This window comes from Acipenser ruthenus, chromosome 14, assembly GCF_902713425.1.
Source record: "Acipenser ruthenus chromosome 14, fAciRut3.2 maternal haplotype, whole genome shotgun sequence".
Classification (NCBI taxonomy): domain Eukaryota; kingdom Metazoa; phylum Chordata; class Actinopteri; order Acipenseriformes; family Acipenseridae; genus Acipenser; species Acipenser ruthenus.
Window position 1 is genome coordinate 12,652,113 of NC_081202.1, and position 24,718 is coordinate 12,676,830.

The following is a 24,718-nucleotide window of genomic DNA, read 5'->3' on the forward strand; positions in this document are numbered from 1 at the left end:
TAAAATGGTTTTCATATAATCATAGCAAGATAATTATTTATTTTGACACTGCATCCCCACTTGTGTGGAGTAGGAATGCATTGCATAAAGAACAAAGGCTGGAAAACTAATTTCTGCTTCAAAGAGGCAATTATTTTTTTGTTTGTTTTTAAAGTATACAATAGATTAAATAGTTGTTTGCATTGTAATGTCTTTAGACATCAGTAGCCAACATCTTGCAGATGAATCTATCCTGTGTTGGCCTTGGTTTTCTAGGGCTTCATTCTATCTGTCACAGGGCCTTTATCAAAATAAACAAGCCAACACCTATAAAATCAAAAGGACTTAAAAAGAAAGTGCTACATTTTGAAATGGATCATTTCATGAATAGCAGCAAATATAAACTGTGGCTGAGAAAATTTGAATGTTTACACACATTTTATAAAAAATATATAACAATGTATATACATTTATTTAAAAAACTAAAAAAACTAATAAAAATGCTCTTTGCCAAATAATGCCATCTTGGCATCACGTGATTCTTGCAAGAGTAATTAATTATTTAAAGAATGTCACAGTTTAATGGGAGTAATCATTGTACAAATAGCCCATCTTCCTTATCTCTAGAATTTATAACATGGTTTTTGAGTTCGCAGTTAAATTTGCATAATGTGAAAGCACAAGCATGCTGCTTTGTACTATTATACATTTCAGGCCACTAAACTGAGTTTCATATGCACAATACCACTGGGACTGACAAGTAGTATTAATATATTTTCCATACTATGGTTAACATCATAATTAAAAAAAAAAAAAAAAAAAAACACACAACAACAACAACAACAACAACAACAACATTAGGCAAATGTAGACAGTCATACAGAACATGGTTTCCCATTTAAGTACTAATAACATGATGTCATACTGGACTGACCAATAGATATTCATGTTAATTTAAATGGAAGTATTAATGCTCTACTTTCAATTACACAGTTACAAACCAGCATTATCATTATTGGGAGACACTGTCTTTTGGGAGTTCTACTCTTTTAAAAATCACAGAATCCTCAGTATGATGGATCCAGCATTGGATGTCCCTATTTGTACACAGGCTAGTAGAAACCAAATGCCCTTCTATAAACAGCAACAAGCCACATTCCACCAAAACATTTACTATGTTAAGGGGTCACTTAAGGCATTTTCTGAATACATATGCTGATGCATTTTCCACACCACATTCCCAAGTGTTGAAAAAATACATCAGACTAGTTTAACAGAACCCGACAATGTCAGCATTAATATAATTTACCAAAAAGGGATACAGTGCTGTGGAGCAAACGATTAAATTACTGTTTCTGTGTAATTTCCCTTGAGGAGACATCAATAGCCAATGCCTGACTTATGGGGCATACTGTATACCATACTACTCATCAGTGAAAGCTTAAAATACAGGATAGAACCAATGCTAATTGACACTGAACCGGGAAAGATCCTGAAGGGGTACTCTATTTAGTAATGGTGTGACATACAGTGCATTGCTACCATCTTATGCCATTTTACATATTAAGTGTTTATATATTAGAAATCATAAAATCCAAGTCAAGCCTGACTCTATTTATGTTGTTCTCGCTCCCACCCCCCCCCACCACACATAAATCACAAGCTCTGCAGTGAAACCCTCAGCTCCGAGCTGCCATGTCACAGATGAGATCTAGTAAAGCTGTAAGCTAAGGGGGCAGCCGGGATAATATGCCTTCAAACTCAGTTTATGATTCGAATGAATCATTCTCTGATAATGAGGCCTGCTGAATAAGAAACGAGTAAAGTTTATTTGCGAGTAAGAAATATAAATCATCCCCCCATGGATAGACTGACTACAGTTTTGTGCATTTTTTGGTAGAGGCTGTGCAGAACGTGGCTCCTGGTTTAAGAGGAAGAGCTACACTGGTTGCATTACATGCAAGCAATATAAGTAATCAATATCAATTAGAATGTGAAATCACATTCTACTACAATTAAACAATATCTTCAACCAGATTTAGTGTTTTAAACCCAGTAAAACATTACAAAAGAACACTAGTAACATAATCTGCATGCATCAATATAAAAAGCAAGTACCATTCCCACACACACACACTAAAGATAAAAGCACAATTTTAGCCTTGCTGGAGGCAAGAAAATCGACTGCAGCAGCACTCCGGAAGTGTTCAGTTAAAAACTGACGGAGGCTTCCCCCCGCCCCGAGAATAACCGCATTATCCTTGGTATAGTACAAAGTCAATCTTCGTCTTCTGGAAATGTTTTATTTGTAATAGTTTTAAATCTGCAATCCTGCTGGCTTATGTAATGAACCATGTATATGTACTGTCACTCCCCTCCCCCAGCTAGAACATACCCTGCATCTATTAAGAAGAGAGAAGCACTAACCTAACTGGTGCCTTTCTGTCAAATCCTTTAGATGACACATACTTTGACAATTAGGACACTGTACTCTGGCAGGCCTTTTATGTTAAGTTTCTATTTTTTCATGGGTTGAAGTAGTTTAGTTTTGGAGTAAGTAGCAGGGTTCTGAAAAACATAGCGTAATACATCCCCAGGTGTTGCTACAACTGCTTAAATAACATAACACTTTTTTTTTCCTAACCCAGCTACTTACTCTTTAAGCAGCTGTAATACTAAAACATGTTATGAATCACAATGAAGGCAAATTGTTTAAATAAAACAATAAAATCAAGTGACTATTTTACACATCAAAAATCCAATAACCTTAAGTAATATCCTGTTCATAGAACTTCCCTTTAATGCTATTCTTTTATTCCTAGTAATGATCTGGTGGCTGGCAGTGTTTTGAGGATATTGCAAAACATCAGTAATAGTAATGTTAGTGAAGATAATCTGTATTAGCCATTTATAGGACTAAAAACATAATTCTAAAGCAAATCAAAACAATCATCCTTTTATTACCCGTCATACATTATATTTACTACTACAGTAGTTCTACAACACAGCTTGGTAAAGTCAACTTTATATTATAAATAAACACAATCCATTAAATCTACAGCTTATCAGCAGTTCCCACTTTATTTTCCAGCAGTTCAGTTAAATCAATTATTTGCTCTACCTGTGCAGTACCCAGGGACACATCTTGTTTAATTACTGGCTCTCAGAGATTTCGATTAAAACCCACACGAATCTGCGACACGCAGACCAACTTGGGTAAGCATTTGACACATACTGTAGAATGGAAGTGTGGAATACAGAGCACTCTTGAATCCAAACAAATCACCAAAGCAAAGTCACCTACCACTTTTTGGAGATGTTTCTCCTTCCGCACATCTACCATGACCATTCCCTGCTTGACAAGTCCGAGTCCAACATCGTCCTTGGAGTCAGTGAACTGCAATGTGACATGCGGGCAGCTTCCCCCCATATACTCTACATTCAGCAGACACTGAGTGTTTTGGATATCTCTCACAATACTGTCAACTACATCTGCACGGGCATCCTCCTGAGGAAGAAGAGCAGGTATGGTTATCAGAAAGACTGCATTTCTTTTATTTTGCTTTCAATCTGATTAGACATTCAAAAGTTAAGCATTTTTGGTTTGGGCGTTTCATTCAGATTTTTGTAGGAAAACACAACAAACATTTAGAAACACATTGTGAAACGTGATAAGTCACTGCCATTTTGACTTCAGCACCTGTATAAAGGTCAGTTAACAGTCATGTTTGGAGTTTATCATGCTAGAGACTTGTGTGCACATCATTGTCACAGTCTCTATGACAATGTAATGAGCAGGTGTCCATGGGCAGAAGGGGACAACGAATGTTTGCAGAATCCCTGGGGAAAACTAATGCTAGCAAAAAGTGATGACCGCAAAAGCACCCTGAGGCTAGACCAATCAAGCATTTTTCATTCACTGGGAAAACATGGTTCATATAAAAGATGAATAAAAACAAATTGAAAACACTTTGTTGCTTATTTCAATTTTGACACAATATTTAGTTCTGAAAAGTCCTGAAATACTAGACAGAGACACATTTTTAAATCTTGATAACTTTTTAATCAAATCACTTACATCCTGAGGGACCTGGATGTAGGCAAACCCATACTCCGTTGCTTGTGCAGAAAGGGTTCGTATGTTGAAGGCTGGAGGGAGTGCTCCAAGGCGGGTGGAAGGTACCAGCTCTCTCTGAAGAAACACAAAGGTGCTGATGTAAGGATAGGCACAGTGTAGAGCCCCGTGAAATCCTTTTTATTTTTTATAATTTTTCGTTTTATTTTTCACAATTTTTTTTTTTTTTTATCATCTAAAAAAAGTGTTTTATTTAGTTTTATTACAGATATGCATTAATAAAATAACATTTGCACAAGTGCTGACAGAGCTTCAGTTTTCCTTCAGACCGCGTATATGGTAATGACTGAGCATTGTATTTAAGTATGTACTGTATAACCCTCCCAATTTAAAAATGTCATTCAATGTTTGCTTTATAATGCGACAAAGACTAGGGGGTAAACTAAGTATCACAACTGCTGCTGCAGAGTCACTTACAATAGGACCTCGGTTTTACGTCTCATCCGGATACGGACCACAAGAAAATTTAAGGGACTTGCTCAGGGTCACTCACAGTGAGTCAGTGGTTGAGCTGGGATTGAACCAGGAACCTCCTGGTAACAAGCCCCTTTCTTTAACCACTGGACCACCAAAACCTCCATTTAAATCATATTTAAATAATTCAGCAATTCAAAACGAATTAGAGAGAAAGAAATCATATGAGACAAAGGGTTGTTAACTTTACCTCATAACCTATAGTATCAATGCAAATAGTGACTCTTCTTAAAGTGTATCTTGCAGGTTTTTTTTTTTTTTTTTAAATCACTGAAATGGATACAGCAGTGTTTAAGAATATTAGAATTATAATTTATTTAAAAAAAACCAAAACATTTTATAGGCCACTAAAATGTGATTAATGTGGATCATGTACCACGCCTACCAAAAACACAACCTTTTTGTACCACGTCACACGTGACTTATCAAAAGGGAAACAGTTCTCTATCTGTATGTCTGCCCTACAGGTTTGTGAGATAAAAAAAAATAATAGTAATAATAATAATAATAATTATTATTATATGGTGAATTTGTGCGTGTGGGGGTTGCACAAACTCCAACCTGTCAGGGCATCGGGTGCATGCCTTTCGAGGGAAAGAGTGCCGTGTTTCACTCCTGGGTGCGGTTTGTACAAGTCAAGCGCACTCTCGACAGTGATTATCTGGAGGGCGACTTACTTGAATATAGCATGGGATTTAGAAGCAAGCAACGAGATGAGATACCTTGGACGTCAAATGTTTTTTTTTCTTTTTTTTCTTTTTAATAATAAATATATCATTGAGGTTTTATAGGAAATTACCATGAACACACACACACTAGCCCAAATATAAGACAAGGTTTTGCTTTTTTTTGTAATGAAAATAAGATTTGAAAAATACAACTCGCCTCAAGTCAACACTGTTGCAAAAGTGTGCATTGAGTACAGTATACAGTAATGCAAATGGATAAAACCAGCTGCAGTGATCATGTGGAAAAGAGTCGCAGGCCATACATAGCCACTATCCCATAACAAAGAAAATTGTGTCCCATTATGTTATAATTAGAGACAATGCGAAGATCACATTTTTGGGGAGTCCATCGTTAGAAACTTAGATTAAATAATACATGAACATTTGCCATATAAATTATGTACATACAGTTTATTTTGTCTTGTGAAAACAATTTTGAATGTTTTGGTGGATTTTAAAAATGTTTCCTTAAGATATGCTTTGATTAAATACTGAAATAAATTTGTTTTAGTAAACAAACTTCACTCAGTAAGGTAAATAATTAATAAAAAAATCTCACACGCTTTCCGTCAAGGACATTAAACAGTACTTTAAGCCAGCTAAACAGTTTTTGCCCACAATATCATTTGTAGCCGCAAATCGCTTGGCACATCTTTACAGCATCCCCAAAATGTTTTATTTAAATCAACAGTGCTGAACAGCCAAAACTATCTGTCTGTTCTACTGTTTAGAACACAGTTGTGTGAGCTATTAGATTGCTAACTGACTAAACAATATACTGTTTGAAAATGGTGTCAGTATGGCAATCCCAGTAATTTGTATGTAAATGTGTTAAGATTTGTTTCCTGGATTTTTCTGATCTGAGAATCTATGCATTACAATGAAGCGTGAAGCAACAGGGAGGACTACAACTATGATTAAAATACATTCTTCAGCATTCTTCACATGATTGAGAGAATGGGAAGGGATTTTATTAAATAAAATATATCAAGCCTAGAATATGTTAATTTAGATAAGGAGGTTTGGGGGTAAATGTGTTGCCTGGTGTAGACATATTACATTTAAGAATAAAATATATAGCCTACTCTTGGGCATAATGTCTGTCAATAGAAATTCATATGGGGTAGACCAGAACAATTCCTTTTGGAGATCAGAGTTTGTCACAAGAATCCAAGTGGAGAGACTATTACCACCAGCAGTGTCTGCAAACTGAAAACCAGTGCCAGACAGAACAGTATTAAATACACTAATGTAGCACAATGATATGTTGTTTATGCACTGGCCATCAGAGTGGAACACACACTTTAGATGAGAAAACAACCTACAAATAAAATTAAATGACAATCCATGTCAAAAAAGAAACCCACTTCTCTTTAAATAAATCAAGTAAACATTACTCAATTCATGTTGAACTAATCATAAGGGAAAATGTAAATCTTGTAGAACAGTTGAACTACAGAAACAGAAAATCGAATTCCCTACATATCCAGGACAACATACTTTAATTATCTCAAATCTCTAATGACTAATGTACCAAAGATTTTTTTTGTTTTGTAATTCAAATAATTCTATTTATAAATATGCTAATTGAAGCTGCAAATTAAAACACTAAGATTTTGACTTTGTATCCGTAAAAACAACTTGATATATTTTCCTTAATTCCAGTTTTAGAATTGTATTTGACACATTTTACAAATTATTTAACAAAACAAAAGAAAAAAACAATTAAAGGGGGAAGTAAGGATTTGGGAAACCACTTGTTGGTCCCACTTGAGCAGGAATGATCCACCTTCTTCATTTCTATCAATTTCATACTGTCTTCTAAAACAAGCATGACCAGACACCACATCACTGTTACAGCACAGATTGAGTTATGTTTTTCAAACCACAAGTGCCGATTTACAATTTGAAGTATCCTCACTTGATCCAATATGTCATAGACCTAATCTGTACCACATTAAAAAAAACAAAGCAAAAACGACCCACCAATGTAAAAATGTGCTTTCAGTTGCCAGTTGAGATGCAGGTTTAACTAACTCAACGTGCTACTTGCCTGAGGGAAGGTAGTTGGTCTACTTCTGCAATGCAAAAATATCACTGCTGTGGATGCAGAATAAAGAGCACTACGTGCTGCACAAAAGTTTATCAACACTCATTGTTGACAGACCTGTATAAGATGCTTAGTTGTTCACAACCTTCACCACCTTCTGTGTATAATGCTTGTGGTTTTTTTGACCTGGTGTGTACCTTCTCTCTAATATGCTTTGGAAATCTGGTACATAATCTCAAAATACTAATAATGTCAAATCGCAAGTCTGAAATCCAGAATCCGATAGTGTTATGGACACTTCCTTTAGAAGTGAGAGAAAAAAAATGAACTACTTACGTTGCCATAGTCGATGTAAAAGACATGCACTTTAGCAGGTGATTCTATCTTCTCTACTCGTGCTCTGTACCTTTATTGGGAGAAGACACAAAAAGAACAGCTGAAAATCATTACATGCTTATTTCCCAGCAGGCAGGGTGTCTCAATGGATTGGAAATGGAATATGGAGTCTGTCACCTTTGAGTTTTCAAATCGATTTCAAACCAGGATAGTAATATAAGCTGCATTAATGAGTCATGAGGATCTCAGCTTGGATTTCAGTACACAAGCGTACTTGTCACAAAAACATAACTCTTCTATATCTTTATTTTGAACCTCATAGCCACAACGGACTATACATGCCATTATACACACCTTTATAATAATGCCCCTTTCAGAGCTAAATAATTTACTACTCCTTTTCTATTGAAAAAAAGCAATTTCTTGCAGTTACAAATAGTTACTTCTCTGGGATGGTTTACATTTCATAGGGATTTTTTTGGCTTGGACTATGCATTAGCCATAGTCCTTTAACTAAAAGTAGCTACATTTATTTTTGAAAAAGGAACCATTACAGTTACAAGTTACTGAAAAATATTAATTACAGTAACATGTTACATTGAATGTGTTACTCCCCAACGCTGTTTGATACAGTCAGCACTCGCATATCCGACCCTATAAAATGTTGACTTCAGTGACGCATATATGGTTATTTCATTTTGGCCAGTTCCAACCCTTGTCTGTCTTTCAGGGAACACACAGAGATATACAATACCAAAAATACATATCTGAAAGGTCAGTACTATATTTTCAACAGAAGGAGTATTTTAATTCAGAAGGATATGATTCTTAAAATATCATTTGCCAAAATTAAAGAGACAGCATGTTAACTGTAATACAGTACACACTTAAATCTGATATGTATTGTAGCAGTATGTAACATTTCCCATTAACGACCTAACAGCAAAATGACATCTAAATGTTATCCATGCACAGAACTGTGTAAAACGTAAAAGGCAATGCAATTTAGCAAATCCAAAAGATTAAACAACAACAACAACAACAACAACAACAACAACAACACCACCACCACCACCGTTTCCAGAATTAGCAGTATACCAAGTCAGTATTCAAAATTGTAGAATATACTAGTGCTCAGTAACCTCGAAAATGCACAAAAGAGTTTTTCGGAAATAAGAGATACCTTCAGTTGCTTGTGAACCTTCTGAAAGGGTGAAAAGCATCATGTATGTCATTTCAATGGTTGGCAGTTTCATGAATTCAAATACACTCCAAAATGTTAAAAGGGACTTAATTTTTCTATTGTACTTTGTCATTATCTGATCCCTCATAGGCTAGCTCCTTACCATTCCCCATCCGCAAATTTAGAGATGCAATAGTCCCCACGGCGCGGCAAGTAGGAACCCTCAACAGGCGGATGAGCAGCAATCTCACTCCTCATGGTTTCCATCAGTGTCTCCAGCTGGGTGCCTATGAGAGACACAAGGCCAAAAGGATAATGGGGTCTGCATTGTCACACTGCTATCTTAATTAGTACCCTGTCGACACACATGGCAACAATACAACAGCAAGGAGAGGATAACAAATGCAGATAACCTTCAAAAAGACTTCACACTATTTGAGTTCATTATACAGGTTTACTATTATTACACATCACATTATGTCAACACTAAATAAAATGGTTCTGTGGAAAGGCCTGCAGGGAAACTAAATCTGGGACACTTTTTGGGACAACTGCAGGAAACAGAATAACAAAGATTAAATATTAAGGAGGCATGTACCCACAGGACTATGGACTGATTTAAGCCTTATGCTTTTATAATTTCAAAAGGTCACATGCTAAGATCATGAAGGCAGATAACCGTTATTAACACACTTGGGAGACAGTGGTTACCTTAAGTTTAACACAATCATATAAAAGTTCACAGTATTTTTACTTACACTTGACATGAAAATGTGAAAGATAATTTGATTAGACCATCACTGTTAACTTAATATTAATCTTAAAAAATAAATACAAAGTTTTGAGACAGCTATGCATGAGAAGTGCCCTGTACAGATCTACTTTTACTCCACAGAGATCTTATTCAATAATGAAAGTGGTAAATGAGTCCTCCGAATGCTCTGATTTTATGAGCTGAATGGAAACACTTCATTTAACCCAATTAATATATCCAAGCTCCTCATTATACACTACGAAAGAACAGAGATACTATTCAATTCTAACTTCCTGCATTTCACCTATTTCTAAAAAAAAAAAAAAAAAAACACACACACATTTAAAACAGTTAAAGTTTCCAAGTAGATTAGAAATGAAGAACAATTATTTAAAATTGGGGTAACTAGAGGATTGTCTTAAGCATCTAATTTAAATATTTAAATAAAGGTTTTAGTAAGACAGTTACTAACCTTAAAACATGAGAGTTTATATCTAGAGAGCTGATACAAATATGATAAAACTTTGTTATATTAATTACCACAAGTTATAAAAGATCAAATCTGGGGACAGAGAGGATACACTGAAATATATTTGTCAAATATTGTAAATGAAAAATACACAAGTGGATCCTCTTATCAATCCCAAAGTAAAGACAACAACCCAATTTGTGGTCTGGACAGTTGTTCTGGTACTTTCCCAGCTGGCCTGTTTTTAATTATTATTGCTTAATTATTAGCGACTGTTGAAAATTAAATGTCAAGCATGCAGAAAAAAGGACTACAGCATATACAGGATCAAAATATTAAAGGAAAACTAATTCCCCAAAAAGGGTTCAGGTCATTATCTATTTATAGACCTTGCAGCTAGTTTTACCGTCTGGGGCTGGAGGTTGCATAATGCATTTCTTAAACACAATCTGATTCAGGTGTGCATGCATGATTAGATTGTCAACTAAACATCCTCACAAAAAGGAGGTCAACTTCAAAAAAACCTCAGCTGGAGCCAACACAGTCAGCTTGATGATTAAACTTCCAGGTAAATAAGATGAAATCAAACTACTCTAAGTGCAACAATGGTTTGTAAAGTGACGATTAAAAAGGTAATTTGGGGAACAATTACTTCCTTTATTGTAATTTAGAAAGACAAAATGTCTGTCCGCACGCAGACCAAGGGAAGTGCGTCCCAAATAAAGCCACCCATTGCAGCTTGCCTGTGGTTTAACAGTCTGGGAAAGTAACTAGCTCTAGTGTTATTATTCAATCCCCATTGTGTTACAGTATACTGTAAAAAAATAAGGTTATAAAAATAAATATCATATCATCTTAATTGATTTATTCACAGTATAGCCGCTGCAATAAAACAGTATTTTTTATACAATTTATTTTCATTTCCTTACTAACTCAAATATATCTCTATTCAAATAACTTCAGTGTGAAATGCCCTGTTTGAGAAGAATGGACTCTCCAATGATTGGATTATAAAATAATAATTTAAATAAAACCTTGTCCCAACTGCCCATGCACAGTTGACTGAATAAGTCCAGAATTTGTTTGACGTTTGTTTCACAAAAAACCCTTTCAAAGTCAATCTGCTACTACCCAGTGCAATGCACTCAGATCACCTTTAAAGCCTCCACTCTACACATTAATCCTCCATTAAAGCCAAAAGAAAGCTGCAGCTGACACTTGGTGCAATTTGAAAAAAGTAACTCCATCACTCATTGGAGTGAATTTTCATTCCCGATTAAAATAAAAAAAGAGAAGGGAAAAAGGGCTGAGTCAATATTTTATATTAAGGCTGGCTAACCCCGTCCCCTCTTACTGAAATCAATCAGACATGTGAATGCTGATCTGCCCACATGCTTTTTATTACAGCAAGATTTCTGGGGCCCTCTTGAAAGAACCCCAATGTATAATTTATACTGTAAAATAATTACTTATTTAGATTTGCATGATCTGATGTTCAGACATGTCATAACAGCAGAGCAAATTAGTATTCTGAATAGGAGTTAAAACAATACCTTTATTGGACTTTGCTGTTTTCTGTGTTCCCAGATCACCTAAAATAACTAGGTACTTTCTCAATCATAAACAGCCTTGTGCAAATTTAAACAGCTGTTGTGCAGCTTTCGCTAATGTTACATGGATGGATGGATGTAATCTATCTATCTATACACACACACAAGCACACAATTGTAGTCAAAAGTTTACATACCCCAATGGAAATTTATAATTTCTAGAAATTTCTCAAAAACAAAGAATTTCAGGAAAAATCTTTGGTAGCAAAAGTTTTGCTTTTGTGGATGATGAAAAAACTTACAAGAAATAGATGGCTACAATTATTTATTTCAGCAATTTTTTTTGCAGAACTCAAAAAATGCTAATTCAAAAGTATTCATACTCTTTGATGCTATGATAGTATTGACATTTCTAGCACATTGTAGACAATATGATAATGCAGAACCTAATTCTAGAAAAGTCTAGGAAATGCTGGATTGTAGGTGAACATTCTTAGAGAGTATAAAAGGGTAAATAATAGGATGATTGCAGTCTTTACCAATAAGTCAATATGAGAAAAAGTAAACAGCTATCTGAAGACCTTAGGCAGATAATTATTTATTGTCATAAAGCTGGAGAAAGATACAAGAAGATTTCCAAGCATTTGAGTATCCCAATTTCAACTATTGTTTCTATTATCAAGAAGTACAAGACTCATGGTACTGTCACAACACTCCCTCGCCAAGAACACGTAGAAGAATTGTGAGGAAGGTTAATAATAATCTGAGATTGACTGCCAAAGATATTCAAAGTGAATTGGCTGCAAGTGGGACTGGGGTTTCCATTTCAACCACAAGTTGAGTATTGCATGGTGAAGGTCTCAATGGTCCCAGGCCAAGGAAAAAGCCACTCTTAGGGAAAAGTCACAAGGACAAATCGCTTAAAGTTTGCAAAACAGCATTTGAATGATGGATAGGAGTTCTGGTCAAAGGTTTTGTGGAGTGATGAAACAAAGAGCTATTTGGTCACACTGATAGTCAATACGTTTGGAGAAAGTCTGGTGAGGCGTAAAACTAAAAGAACACCATACCTACTGTCTAGCATGGAGGTGGTAATATCCTTCTATGGGGCTGTTTGTCCTCTAATGGCACAGGAAATCTTGTTCCAATACATGATAAAATGGATTCCATAGCATACCATCTGAAACCCTCCGCTACAAAACTTGGTTTAAAGTGCAACTGGATGTTCCAACATGACAAGGATCCAAAGCACACATCAAAATCTACTTCAGAATGGTTAAAGAAGAATAAAATCAAGGTTCTGGAATGGCCTAGTCAAAGTCCCGATCTAAATCCGATTTGAGAATCTTTGGTATGAGTTGAAGAAGGCTGTGCACAAGAGAAGTCCTCCGAATTCGAATGAGCGTTGAAGAATGGTTAAAAATCACTAAAGAATCATGCCAAAAGCTCATTGACCAAATATCCTAATTGTTTAAAAGAAGTTATTATTGCTAAAATGTGCCTCAACTAGCTATTAATTTCATTTTCATTGTCAGGGTATGAATACTTTTGAATTAGCATTTTTGGAGTTTTGCAAAAAAAATGCTATAAAATAATTTCTTGTAACTTTTTTCTCTCATCCACAAAAGCAAAACTTTTGCTACAAAATATTTTTCCTATAATTATTTGTTTTCGAGAAACTATACATTTTCTTGGGGTATGTAAACTTGACTACAACTGTATATATTTTCACTATCAGAAACTAAACATATAAACTTTAACTTAACAGCATTTAAAAATTACAGGTTAACTTATATTGTAGTGAGAAGGTAAATCTCTTTTTTTTTCTTTTTTTATAAATTTAGTCATTGCCAATTATGTTTTTATTGTTTTTTAATTTAATTATTTTTTTATTATTTTCTCCCCAATTTGGAAATGGCCAATTATTTTTAGGCTCAGCTCACTGCTACCACCCCTGCGCTGACTCGGGAGGGTGAAGACGAACACACGCTGTCCTCTGAAGCGTGTGCCGTCAGCCGACCGCTTTTTTTCACACTGCGGACTCACCATGCAGTCACCCAAGAGGTTGGAGGACAATGCAGCTCTCGGGCAGCTTGCAGGCAAGCCCGCAGACGCCCGGCCAGACTACAGGGGTCGCTCATCCGCGGTGAGCTGAGGACATTCTGGCCGACCTAACCCTCCCTCTCCCCGGGCAGCACTCGGCCAATTGAGCGCCGCCCCCTGGAAGTTCCTGTTCTCGGTCGGCAGAGGAATAGCCTGGACTCAAACTCGCGACCTCCAGACTATAGAGCGCATTCTGCACTCCACGTGGAGCACCTTTACTGGATGCGCCACTTGGGAGCCCCTGAGAAGGTAAATCTTAATCCCACAAAACTAGTCACCCCTACTTCCCAGTTGTACTTTGATTTTAGTATCTATTTCCTGTCTCTTCCCCCCCCCCAAAAAAAATGAAATTACATATATATATATACAGACGTGCTCAAATTTGTTGGTACCCTTACAGCTCATTGAAATAATGCTTCATTCCTCCTGAAAAGTGATGAAATTAAAAGCTATTTTATCATGTATACTTGCATGCCTTTGGTATGTCATAGAATAAAGCAAAGAAGCTGTGAAAAGAGATGAATTATTGCTTATTCTACAAAGATATTCTAAAATGGCCTGGACACATTTGTTGGTACCCCTTAGAAAAGATAATAAATAATTGGATTATAGTGATATTTCAAACTAATTAGTTTCTTTAATTAGTATCACACATGTCTCCAATCTTGTAATCAGTCATTCAGCCTATTTAAATGGAGAAAAGTAGTCACTGTGCTGTTTGGTATCATTGTGTGCACCACACTGAACATGGACCAGAGGAAGCAAAGGAGAGAGTTGTCTGAGGAGATCAGAAAGAAAATAATAGACAAGCATGGTAAAGGTAAAGGCTACAAGACCATCTCCAAGCAGCTTGATGTTCCTGTGACAACAGTTGCAAATATTATTAAGACGTTTAAGGTCCATGGAACTGTAGCCAACCTCCCTGGGCGCGGCCGCAAGAGGAAAATCGACCCCAGATTGAACAGAAGGATAGTGCGAATGGTAGAAAAAGAACCAAGGATAACTGCCAAAGTTGAACTCCAAGGTGTTTGCTTTTTGAGCGAAAGTGGGCTCCATGGAAGAAGACCCAGGAGGACTCCACTTTTGACAGAACAACATAAAGCCAGACTGGAATTTTCTCAAATGCATATTGACAAGCCACAATCCTTCTGGAAGAATGTTCTTTGGACAGATGAGTCAAAACTGGAGCTTTTTGGCAAGTCACATCAGCTCTATGTTCACAGACGAAAAAATGAAGCTTTCAAAAGAAAAGAACACCATACCTACAGTGAAACATGGAGGAGGCTCGGTTATGTTTTGGGGCTGCTTTGCTGCGCCTGGCACAGGGTGCCTTGAATCTGTGCAGGGCACAATGAAATTTCAAGACTATCAAGGCATTCTGGAGCGAAACGTACTGCCCAGTGTCAGAAAGCTCTGTCTCAGTCGCAGGTCATTGGTCCTCCAACAGGATAATGAGCCAAAACACACAGCTAAAAGCACCCAAGAATGGATAAGAACAAAACATTCGACTATTCTGAAGTGGCCTTCTATGATTCCTGATCTGAATCCTATCGAACATCTATGGAAAGAGCTGAAACTTGCAGTCTGGAGAAGGCACCCATCAAACCTGAGACAGCTGGAGCAGTTTGCTCAGGAAGAGTGGGACAAACTACCTGTTAACAGGTGCAGAAGTCTCATTGAGAGCTACAGAAAACGTTTGATTGCAGTGATTGCCTCTAAAGGTTGTGCAACAAAATATTAGGTTAGGGGTCCCATCATTTTTGTCCATGCCATTTTCATTTGTTTTATTATTTACAATATTATGTTGAATAAAAAATCAAAAGCAAAGTCTGATTTCTATTAAATATGGAATAAACAATGGTGGATGCCAATTACTTTTGTCAGTTTCAAGTTATTTCAGAGAAAATTATGCATTCTTCGTTTTTTGTGGAGGGGTACCAACAAATTTGAGCACGTCTGTGTATATATATATATATATATATATATATATATATAATCTGGAAGGATTGCTTTGGTCACCCTGCAGGAGGTGTGTCTCTCAGATATGGAAAAACAAAATAACACCGAAACACAGCCCGAAAACTTTTTTCAGGTAAAAATTGTTCATAATGAACTGCACTATGTTTGAATATTATTGAGGATATTTTAAGGCTGGATGTTTGCTTGTTCAGGAAAATGTTTTTAATCAGGCTTAAGAAGTCAGCATTTTTGGCATCTACCACTGAAGTGAAGAACTGTGAGTATTTTAAAAGAATGAAATGCATGTACTGTACTGAGGTTCATGCATTGACTGCCAGTCCTTCATAAAAATTCCCCTGCAAGTCAACTACTGAGGTACTGTACCAGCCTGTTTAATGGTTGATGGGCATTTTTTCCAACTTCTGTCTAAAAGAATACTAGCATGGTCATTATCCTATGCTGTAACTCCCCAGCACATTGGATTTGTTTGCTTGTTTCTCCCTCTAGACAGGAACCACCAGTAGGGGTGTCTCTAATAGAGACACTAATGGGACGCCCATTATATAAATACAGCATCCTCATTCCAAGCATAGGGCAGTCAAATCAGCGGGGCTCAAGATTTATAAATCCGCTACAGTCATCCAGGCTAGGATTTATTTATTTATTTTTAAATTCGACATTAAGCATTGACCTCTACAGTCGACTCCCGTTAATCCGCGTTTCAATAATCCGTGTGGTTTAATACAGTACATTATCAAAATGCATTGATGCAAAACTCATCTGATCTATGCAGAAGCGGGTATTCGTGTGTTTTATTAGTGCGAAAATCTGCGTATCTGCGGAAGCGCACGGTCATAATTTAATTAAATTAACTTGAGTACAGTATAATGCAAGCCAATAGACAGCACTGTACTGTAGTTACTGAAACCAGTGACAAGCGAGCAGAAAGCAGGACTTAAGACTCAGCCTGGCAGTCTGAATATGAAGAGCACTTACGACAATTAAAGAGCAAGATCTGTGACTTTTTTTAAACCAGCTCTCTGCCACTGAACAATGCTGATTATGTACAGTATGTATTTTGACCATTGTTGGGACATTATATTTTATTTCTATTACTGTATTGCATTTTTCGAGTTTAAATAAATAGCGCAGATATTTCCCAAACAGTAAACTCAATTTCAGCAAATCTGTGTTTTCCACTAATTCTGACTCAAATCGGTCCCAAACTGCACAGATTAGCTGGGGTCTACTGTATCTTCAACCCTAGAACTGTCAAAAACTAGTTAACAATTACAGTTAATAATAAAACATTGACAGTTCTAGATTCTTGTCAGTGTGCAGTCCTACAAACAGTCAGATTCACTTCTGCCAAAACCCTTTAGGCTACAAAGGATTTTTTTTGGCATACATACTGCGTAAAGACTGTTTGATGCACTTGTTATTTTTGTCGGCTTCCTCAGAGATTTAAATGTTTGATCATTTCAACAGAACAAATACTGATGTTAAAACAGAAACACATAAATACAAACAATTAAACCACTTTACATGTAGAATATGGCTAAAGCTACTTGAGATTGTTTTCCTACATTTAGTGTTGAACAGTGGTGACTGCCTGAACTAATTCGATACAGTCTGATATGTTGATACTCAAATCTATTACAGCTGTTTAACCTCTCTGCTATGTTTGATTCCCCTAGTGGTCTTTGGGTAGCCGTCATTGGTCGTATTCGATTTCACGCTGGGAGCCCTTTCTTAGCTGTGTAACTATGGAATTCTGTCATTAAACTACACCAAACTTCGTATAGACTGTCAAGCCCTTTGCGAACTTGCCAGAATTATCTGTTTACTTACACAGCTTGATTGACAGGCTGTTCACTTTGAAGATTTCAAAAGGACAATGAAAACATCTAATACATGCAAGCAATTCATGTTATGACATTCTAAACTTTAGAAAAAAGGTTAATTTGGAAGTATATGCATGTAGAAACTAACATTCCATTACAGTAATCTCTGTATTTTACTTTATATATTCATTATTATTATTATTTGTTTATTAAGCAGACGCCTTTATCCAAGGCGACTTACAGAGACTAGGGTGTGTGAACTATGCATCAGCTGCAGAGTCACTTACAATTATAGAAAATAAATAAATTAATTAAATTCATAAATATACATATACACATTTTTCATTTGTTCAAATATTTTGTGATATTAAATTAAAAAAAAAAAATGTTTGGATGAAAATGTAGTTGTGGGTTCTGGCAAGGGTCTGGAAATTTATTTTATATATATATATATATATATATATATATATATATATATATATATTCACTCTACTGTCTCAAATATAGTTTTTTTATAGCACTTTAAAGACAGTGTGGTAAAACAGTCATACAATGCTTGGCTGTGGGGTGACATCTATGACAAATGCTTGGCTGTAAAGGGATTTTTCAGTCATGATTCTGGTGGAAGGCTAGTGCATGAAGGAGCACCATGACCTATTAAGCTCCTCCTGAGGCTTAACTAATGATCATTAATGTTAAAGCATTAATGGGTTTGAAACTTGGGTCAGTTTAATTTATTATGTAAATAAATGATTTACCACCTGCAAGCACTGAAACTTCAGGCCAGGTGTATATGGATGACAAAAGTAATTTACTGTTCCTGTAACGCAACAGCTTTAGTTGGAAGTTCTCTAACCTTCAGTGTCAGCAGAGTTACAAATTAGCGAGAGAAGACAAATCTTTCAACTATGTTAAATAATTCTATGCCTGAATCAATCATTCCAAGTGCATACTGTATGTCTGGTTACTGTAATGCTATCGGTTTATATATTGCTGTTGCAAAAGTATAATACCCAATCAAATCTTATGGGACGTAACAATGAAAGTTATAAGGCTTTTATATAATCACGCAGAAATCAGATTAATTGCTTTTTTTTTTTTTTTTTTTTACAAATATTCCCATATCTGATATTAACTGTAGGAGTCTCCAAAAACATAAGACTTGTGTGGTTTTGTACAGTGCCTTGACAGAAAAGTCCTCTTATGCATGAATTGCAGCACTCTGATGGACTCAAATTTGCTAATGAGGAAGACATGATTTATTATTTGCATACAAATGCCTATGATATACTGCATGCATGTCTATGACGTACTTGATACACTTGCTAGGTACAAATTCAGTACCAGTCGTACAGAGCGTAGGGACTACCAGGTCAAGACAGATTTACAGTAGTACACGGCCCTTTAATGTTTTTAAATCTGTTCATTTTTAAACAATGTAGTACTGGATAAAGGTAAATCCTATTAACCACGTACAGCCCACAAACTTAGTGCATTTGGTAGTCAGATTGTATTATATTTTGCCATTAACAGACAGAGCAGACATTACTGACTGAAAGGAGGTCTAATGTCTTTCTTAGAGGCTATTGCTTAATTATGTGATTGAAAGCACAAGTATTAACTTGGTATTGAGCTGAGACAGCTTCCCAGCTTCCATTACCACTACTCTCAGAGTGAGCTTTTGTTCTTATACTCGGCTCGAACATGGCATATGACGATGAGGCAAGATTTTCACTAAATTACATGTATAATAAAAGAAGCCATTAACAAAATAGCATGACACTTGAATAGGTAGAGGGCAGCCATGAACAATCTGCTGTCAACCTTTAAAACAGCAGGGAAAAGAATGAGTTGGGGGATACTAGAGGTTTGGAATTAATCTTGTATAAAAGGATTTAAATTATTATGACAAACTTTTGCTCTACCATACTGGTAATTAGTGTCCTACAAAGGGACATGTTGAACTACTGTAGAGGTTAGCAGTGGTTCCTGGAAGAACATACTGTTCTTTTAAACTTGTAAGGTTAAATACACCAGGAAACAGGATCTGCAACACGTGCAGAGGTTAACAACAATATGGCAGTTTAAAAGGTATACAGTCAGCACTCGGATATCCGTTACCCAGATGCATGTCAGTCACGTTTTACCACTTTTGTAATCATTAAAGTTTTAGATACTTTGATGTATTTTTTAAAATTTGTGATCTTTAGTGCATTTTCATTTGCAAGTCAACAGTGACATTAGGGTCTTATCGAGCACTATATTCTGCAATTTTGAATGGCAGAGGTAAAATCAACATGGCAGTGGAAGGGTTACTGTCTAATGGAAAACACAAGTACTGGAAGAAAATCAAAGACTGCTGCTGTGTATCAAACATTAACTCAAAATATACAGCATCTGAACGTCAAATATGCTCTTGTCAGGTTCTCAAAATGCAACTATAGTTTTTACTACCCGATAACTTGGCACTTTAGTATTATGGGAGATGGAGACAAACAATCAAATCCCTCTGGTCCATTGAGAGACGCAAGGCAAAACAGAGTGCTTTCAACCACACAGGAAATGCACACTCTGGAGTGGCTCACTATATTTCAAATATGACAATTCCAGCAATTTCCAGTGACTAGCATCTATTAGGAACACATATTTACTGTTTTCTTTTTCCAGCAGATATATAAAAAGGGACATGAATTGTGGAATATAAATATAATACTGGTTTAAATCTAAAAAAAAAAACATTACGAAACAGCCAAAATGTGCAGAAGTAACAACCGTTCTGTAGTTTAAACTCCAAAATGGGCATGTATTTATTCTTTCCAAGGTCATTTTATAAGAATCAGGCTTTCACTTGCCACTCACCAACAATCTATCACCTTCCACTTCTAAGCACAGCCTTCAGAACACTGCTTTGAGAGTTGAAATGGGATGTGTTATTTTGAAGGTCCAACAATTAATCATAATTATCCAAAATTCAAAACATGAGACAACTCATTCTTAACTGACATCACTCACACCCAGCTTTTTTTCCCCCCACAGAAGTGACTGTAGCATGTCATCAGATCGAATGGTTTGTAAACATGAAATAAAAAGGAAATATGAACAAGATTGTATTTGTATCACGAGGTTAAAAAACAATGTGGCACTGAAATGGTTGTTTACTTGGCACTGCCTGTAATGGAACTGTATTGATAAAATCATAGAATACAATAAAACTATAATGACCCTATGTCAAAGCATATGGTCTGTATAATTGATATGGCCAAATTTTAAAGCAATGCAAAGGTGAAAGGGTTCATTTACTAGACAGACATCGCTGTTCACGGAGCTTAACCCTTCGTCAGTGGCGATAATAGGGCTCACACTGAAGGCAGAATATGCACCCCACATGCAAACTATAAAAATAGTATTATATTGTATATGGAAACTCAACATGTACAAAATCGAATATATAACCAAACAATGTATCAACACACACCTGTGCTTCAATATGAATACAAAAGCAGCTTTGGTCTTTTTAAATTTTTTTTTAATTTTGTATTATTTTTTTTTAATTTAGTCGTTGCCAATTAGTTTTTATTATTTTCTCCCCAATTTGAAATGCCCAATTATTTTATTATGCTCAGCTCACCGATACCACCCCTGCGCTAACTCGGGAGGGGCGAAGATGAACACACGCTGTCCTCCGAAGCGTGTGCCGTCAGCCGCCCGCTTCTTTACACACTGCGAACTCACCGTGCAGCTGCCTCAGAACTACAGCGTCGGATGACAACGCAGCTCTGGGCAGCTTACAGGCAAGCACCCAGGCGCCCGGCCAGACTACAGGGGTCGCTGGTGCGCGGTGAGCTGAGGACACTTTGGTGGTGGCAGCATTGAAAAATAACTGCTTGGTATGATACCCATTGAACTTTAGCTAGAAAATAAAAAAATACCTATGTACCGAGTATGAAAGCAATATCTTGAAGGGTCAGGTCTTTATCTTCCTGAAACCATAAAGACACTTGACCCCAATATGGCGGCCATCATAGGTCACAGATCAAAATGAATGGTACCATTAGATTAGGGTGACCACTAGCAAGGGTGAAAAATTGGGCCTCTTTCAGTTTTGGGGGAGGGGGAGGGGTTTATAAGTGCGTATAAAAAAAAAAGAGCGTGCACATGAACTCCTTGCAGCTCTTGCGTTTTTCACCTCACCAGCTTCAATTCAGTCACAAGACCGGCAGGAGTGTTGGTGCACTGCTGTGTGAAACACTTGGGTAAGCTCTGTAGCAACAACTTGGGTATCCAACATTTCATTGGGCTTTGACACAAGGGTATTCTGTTTTGCACATGTTGCTCTGTTCCTGACCACCTTCTGGCGCATCCTCAAGACACACCTGTTCAGACAGCATCTGTAAACTTCACAACCCTTGACTATACTGGACTATATGGCAGTAAAGGCACCCAATTGTATCAGTACTTGCATCACCTTGTACCTGCACTTAACTGCTCCACACTTTGCTATATTCTACTACTGCGCTCAATTATAACTATTTTCTCTATCTTGTACCTGATTTCACTCTTAACGGTAACCGTATTCACATTTTCTTTTTTTTTTTTTTTAATTACTCTTATTTGAAATCGTTCTTATCCATGTATTGGATTTACTACTTGCTCTCAATGGAACTTACACTTATAGTAAATATGTGCTTATAAGAGTAACTGCTATTTTCTCTTATTTGAATTCTCATATGTATTAATGACTATTGTATTTTATAAGTGCTCTTATCTGTAATGTGATATTTTGTAATGCGATATGTAGCAACTGTAAGTCACCCTGGCCTTTGTAACAGTCATATGAGAATTGGACAGACACATGGCAAATGAAATTTAATAGAGAAAAGTGTAAAGTATTGCATGCAGGCAAATATATATATATATATATATATATATATATATATATATATATATATATATATATATATAATCATATGGGAGATACTGAAATTGAAGAAGGGAACTATGAAAAAGACCTAGGAGTTTATGTTGACTCAGAAATGTCTTCATCTATACAATGTGGGGAAGCTATAAAAAAGGCCAACAAGATGCTCGGATATATTGTGAGAAGTGTTGAATTTAAATCAAGGGAAGTAATGTTAAAACTCTACAATGCATTAGTAAGACCTCACCTAGAATATTGTGTTCAGTTCTGGTCACCTCGTTACAAAAAGGATATTGCTGCGCTAGAAAGAGTGCAAAGAAGAGCAACCAGAATTATCCCGGGTTTGAAAGGCATGTCGTATGCAGACAGGCTAAAAGAATTGAATCTATTCGGTCTTGAACAAAGAAGACTACGCGGCGATCTGATTCAAACATTCAAAATCCTAAAAGGTATAGACAATGTCAACCCAGGGGACTTCTTTGACCTGAAAAAAGAAACAAGGACCAGGGGTCACAAATGGAGATTAGATAAAGAGGCATTCAGAACAGAAAATAGGAGGCACTTTTTTACACAGAGAATTGTGAGGGTCTGGAACCAACTCCCCAGTAATGTTGTTGAAGCTGACACCCTGGGATCCTTCAAGAAGCTGCTTGATTACATTCTGAGATGGGCTGAATGGCCTCCTCTCGTTTGTAAACTTTCTTATGTTCTTATGTTCTTATGATTGAATCCAGGTGTCATTTTTTTCCCCACTCTGTTCTGTCTTTTTTGCTTTTTAGTGACAGGTTCGTCAACAACACCAGCCATCATGACACTTCGCCAGTAAAACTGCGCAGAAGCACACGTATACGCATGTCCGGGCCCCGGACGATCGGGATGTGGGACAAAGCCCCTAATATCAGGACGATCCTGATTTTAATCGGGATGTCTTGTCACCCTACATTAGATTCTGTATGCAAAGTTTCCCAAAACACTGGAAATATAAAGTTGCCAGCTTTAATGGTTCAGGTGCAGTGGCAGCAGGTTGACAACTCGTATAAGCTCCCCTTACAAGGATGCTGTGAAAACTGCAGTGCTTAAGACTAGAATTAAATCTTCAATAATATGCTCTCTTTAAATTTATCATCCTCTTTTTCTGCCAATAACTTAAAAAAATAAAACTATAATAAAACAAACAAACATTTTAAAAGAAACTAGTGTGTAAACAGGTATATGTACATACAAAACTATAAAAATTGTAAACATATTGGGTCTTGCGTGTGTGTCAGTCGGTGCAGCACAGAATCCAGGTTGAGCTGCTACAGCTTTGTAGTTTTCTAATCAAAATGTTTCTGCCGAAGCGCTGTAACTGCACTTCTTAATTCTGTAGCGTAACTGTGTGCTGTGCTTTACCTTTTGGATTTTACACATGCCCAATTCTAAACGTAGAGTGACATTACAGTGGACTTACGCAGCACTCTTTTTTCAGGCAAACCGCTTAGGCCTACTTTGTATTTCAACATTTAATAAATGTCAACTGCATTTCTTGATTCTTTAACTTAGCTGTGTGCAATATTACAGTACTATTGTTTGTTACTTCACCCCTGTCTTGAATCAACGCCCCCTCCCCCACTTTTGCCTTAACGTCAACTATTGCATTCCAGGGGGCATATTTCAAACACAGATGTATACTTTTGGTAAATTTTGGTAAATTGAGTAAATCTGCAGTGTCAAGACTACAACTTAACATCATGCAGTTTTTTTTTTTTTTTTTACACACACCACAAGTAGTAATGTTTAGATTTTCACATTGAGCAGAGATTGGACTGGCATAGAGGAACATACTGCAGGTGTAAGCACCTGATGCCAGTTCCACAAGGATATAATTGAAGGACAATGCAGTGTAGAAGGCAAGCTGTGATTGACTATTTAATTTAGCAGGCATAGTACAATGTTAATTGTACCACATTTGTTTTCAAAAGGGTAAATAGTATTTTCTACTGTTAGTATTTATGCATAACCACAGTGAGTTTCATTTCAAGTGGATTTTTTTCTACTTGACATTCCCACCACCCCCACTCTAATTATTATTTTTTTTAATCACATTTCCACTCGCACTTCGTTTGTAATATGTCTCAAATGTTCAGTTTTGTTAAACATGTAATTTCATTTAAAAATATTTTATTTGGTATTATGTTAGGTTATGTAAAATGTTAAGGTAATTGTGCACAAATTAATAAGAAATCTGATCCTGCGG

At 36.4% G+C, this 24,718-nt stretch overlaps 1 protein-coding gene across 1 annotated transcript in view; it reads right to left on the minus strand.

Annotated features, from left to right (window-relative positions):
* LOC117419768 (staphylococcal nuclease domain-containing protein 1-like) overlaps positions 1 to 24,718 on the minus strand; it is a 188,973-nt gene that overhangs the window by 11,539 nt on the left and 152,716 nt on the right. Inside the window, exons 19-22 of the mRNA XM_034032847.3 lie at positions 9,049 to 9,172; positions 7,703 to 7,772; positions 4,058 to 4,171; positions 3,284 to 3,487 (exon numbers count right to left, since the gene is read on the minus strand). Coding sequence (XP_033888738.1) covers positions 3,284 to 3,487; positions 4,058 to 4,171; positions 7,703 to 7,772; positions 9,049 to 9,172 — 512 coding nt within the window. The remainder of the gene's footprint in view (positions 1 to 3,283; positions 3,488 to 4,057; positions 4,172 to 7,702; positions 7,773 to 9,048; positions 9,173 to 24,718) is intronic.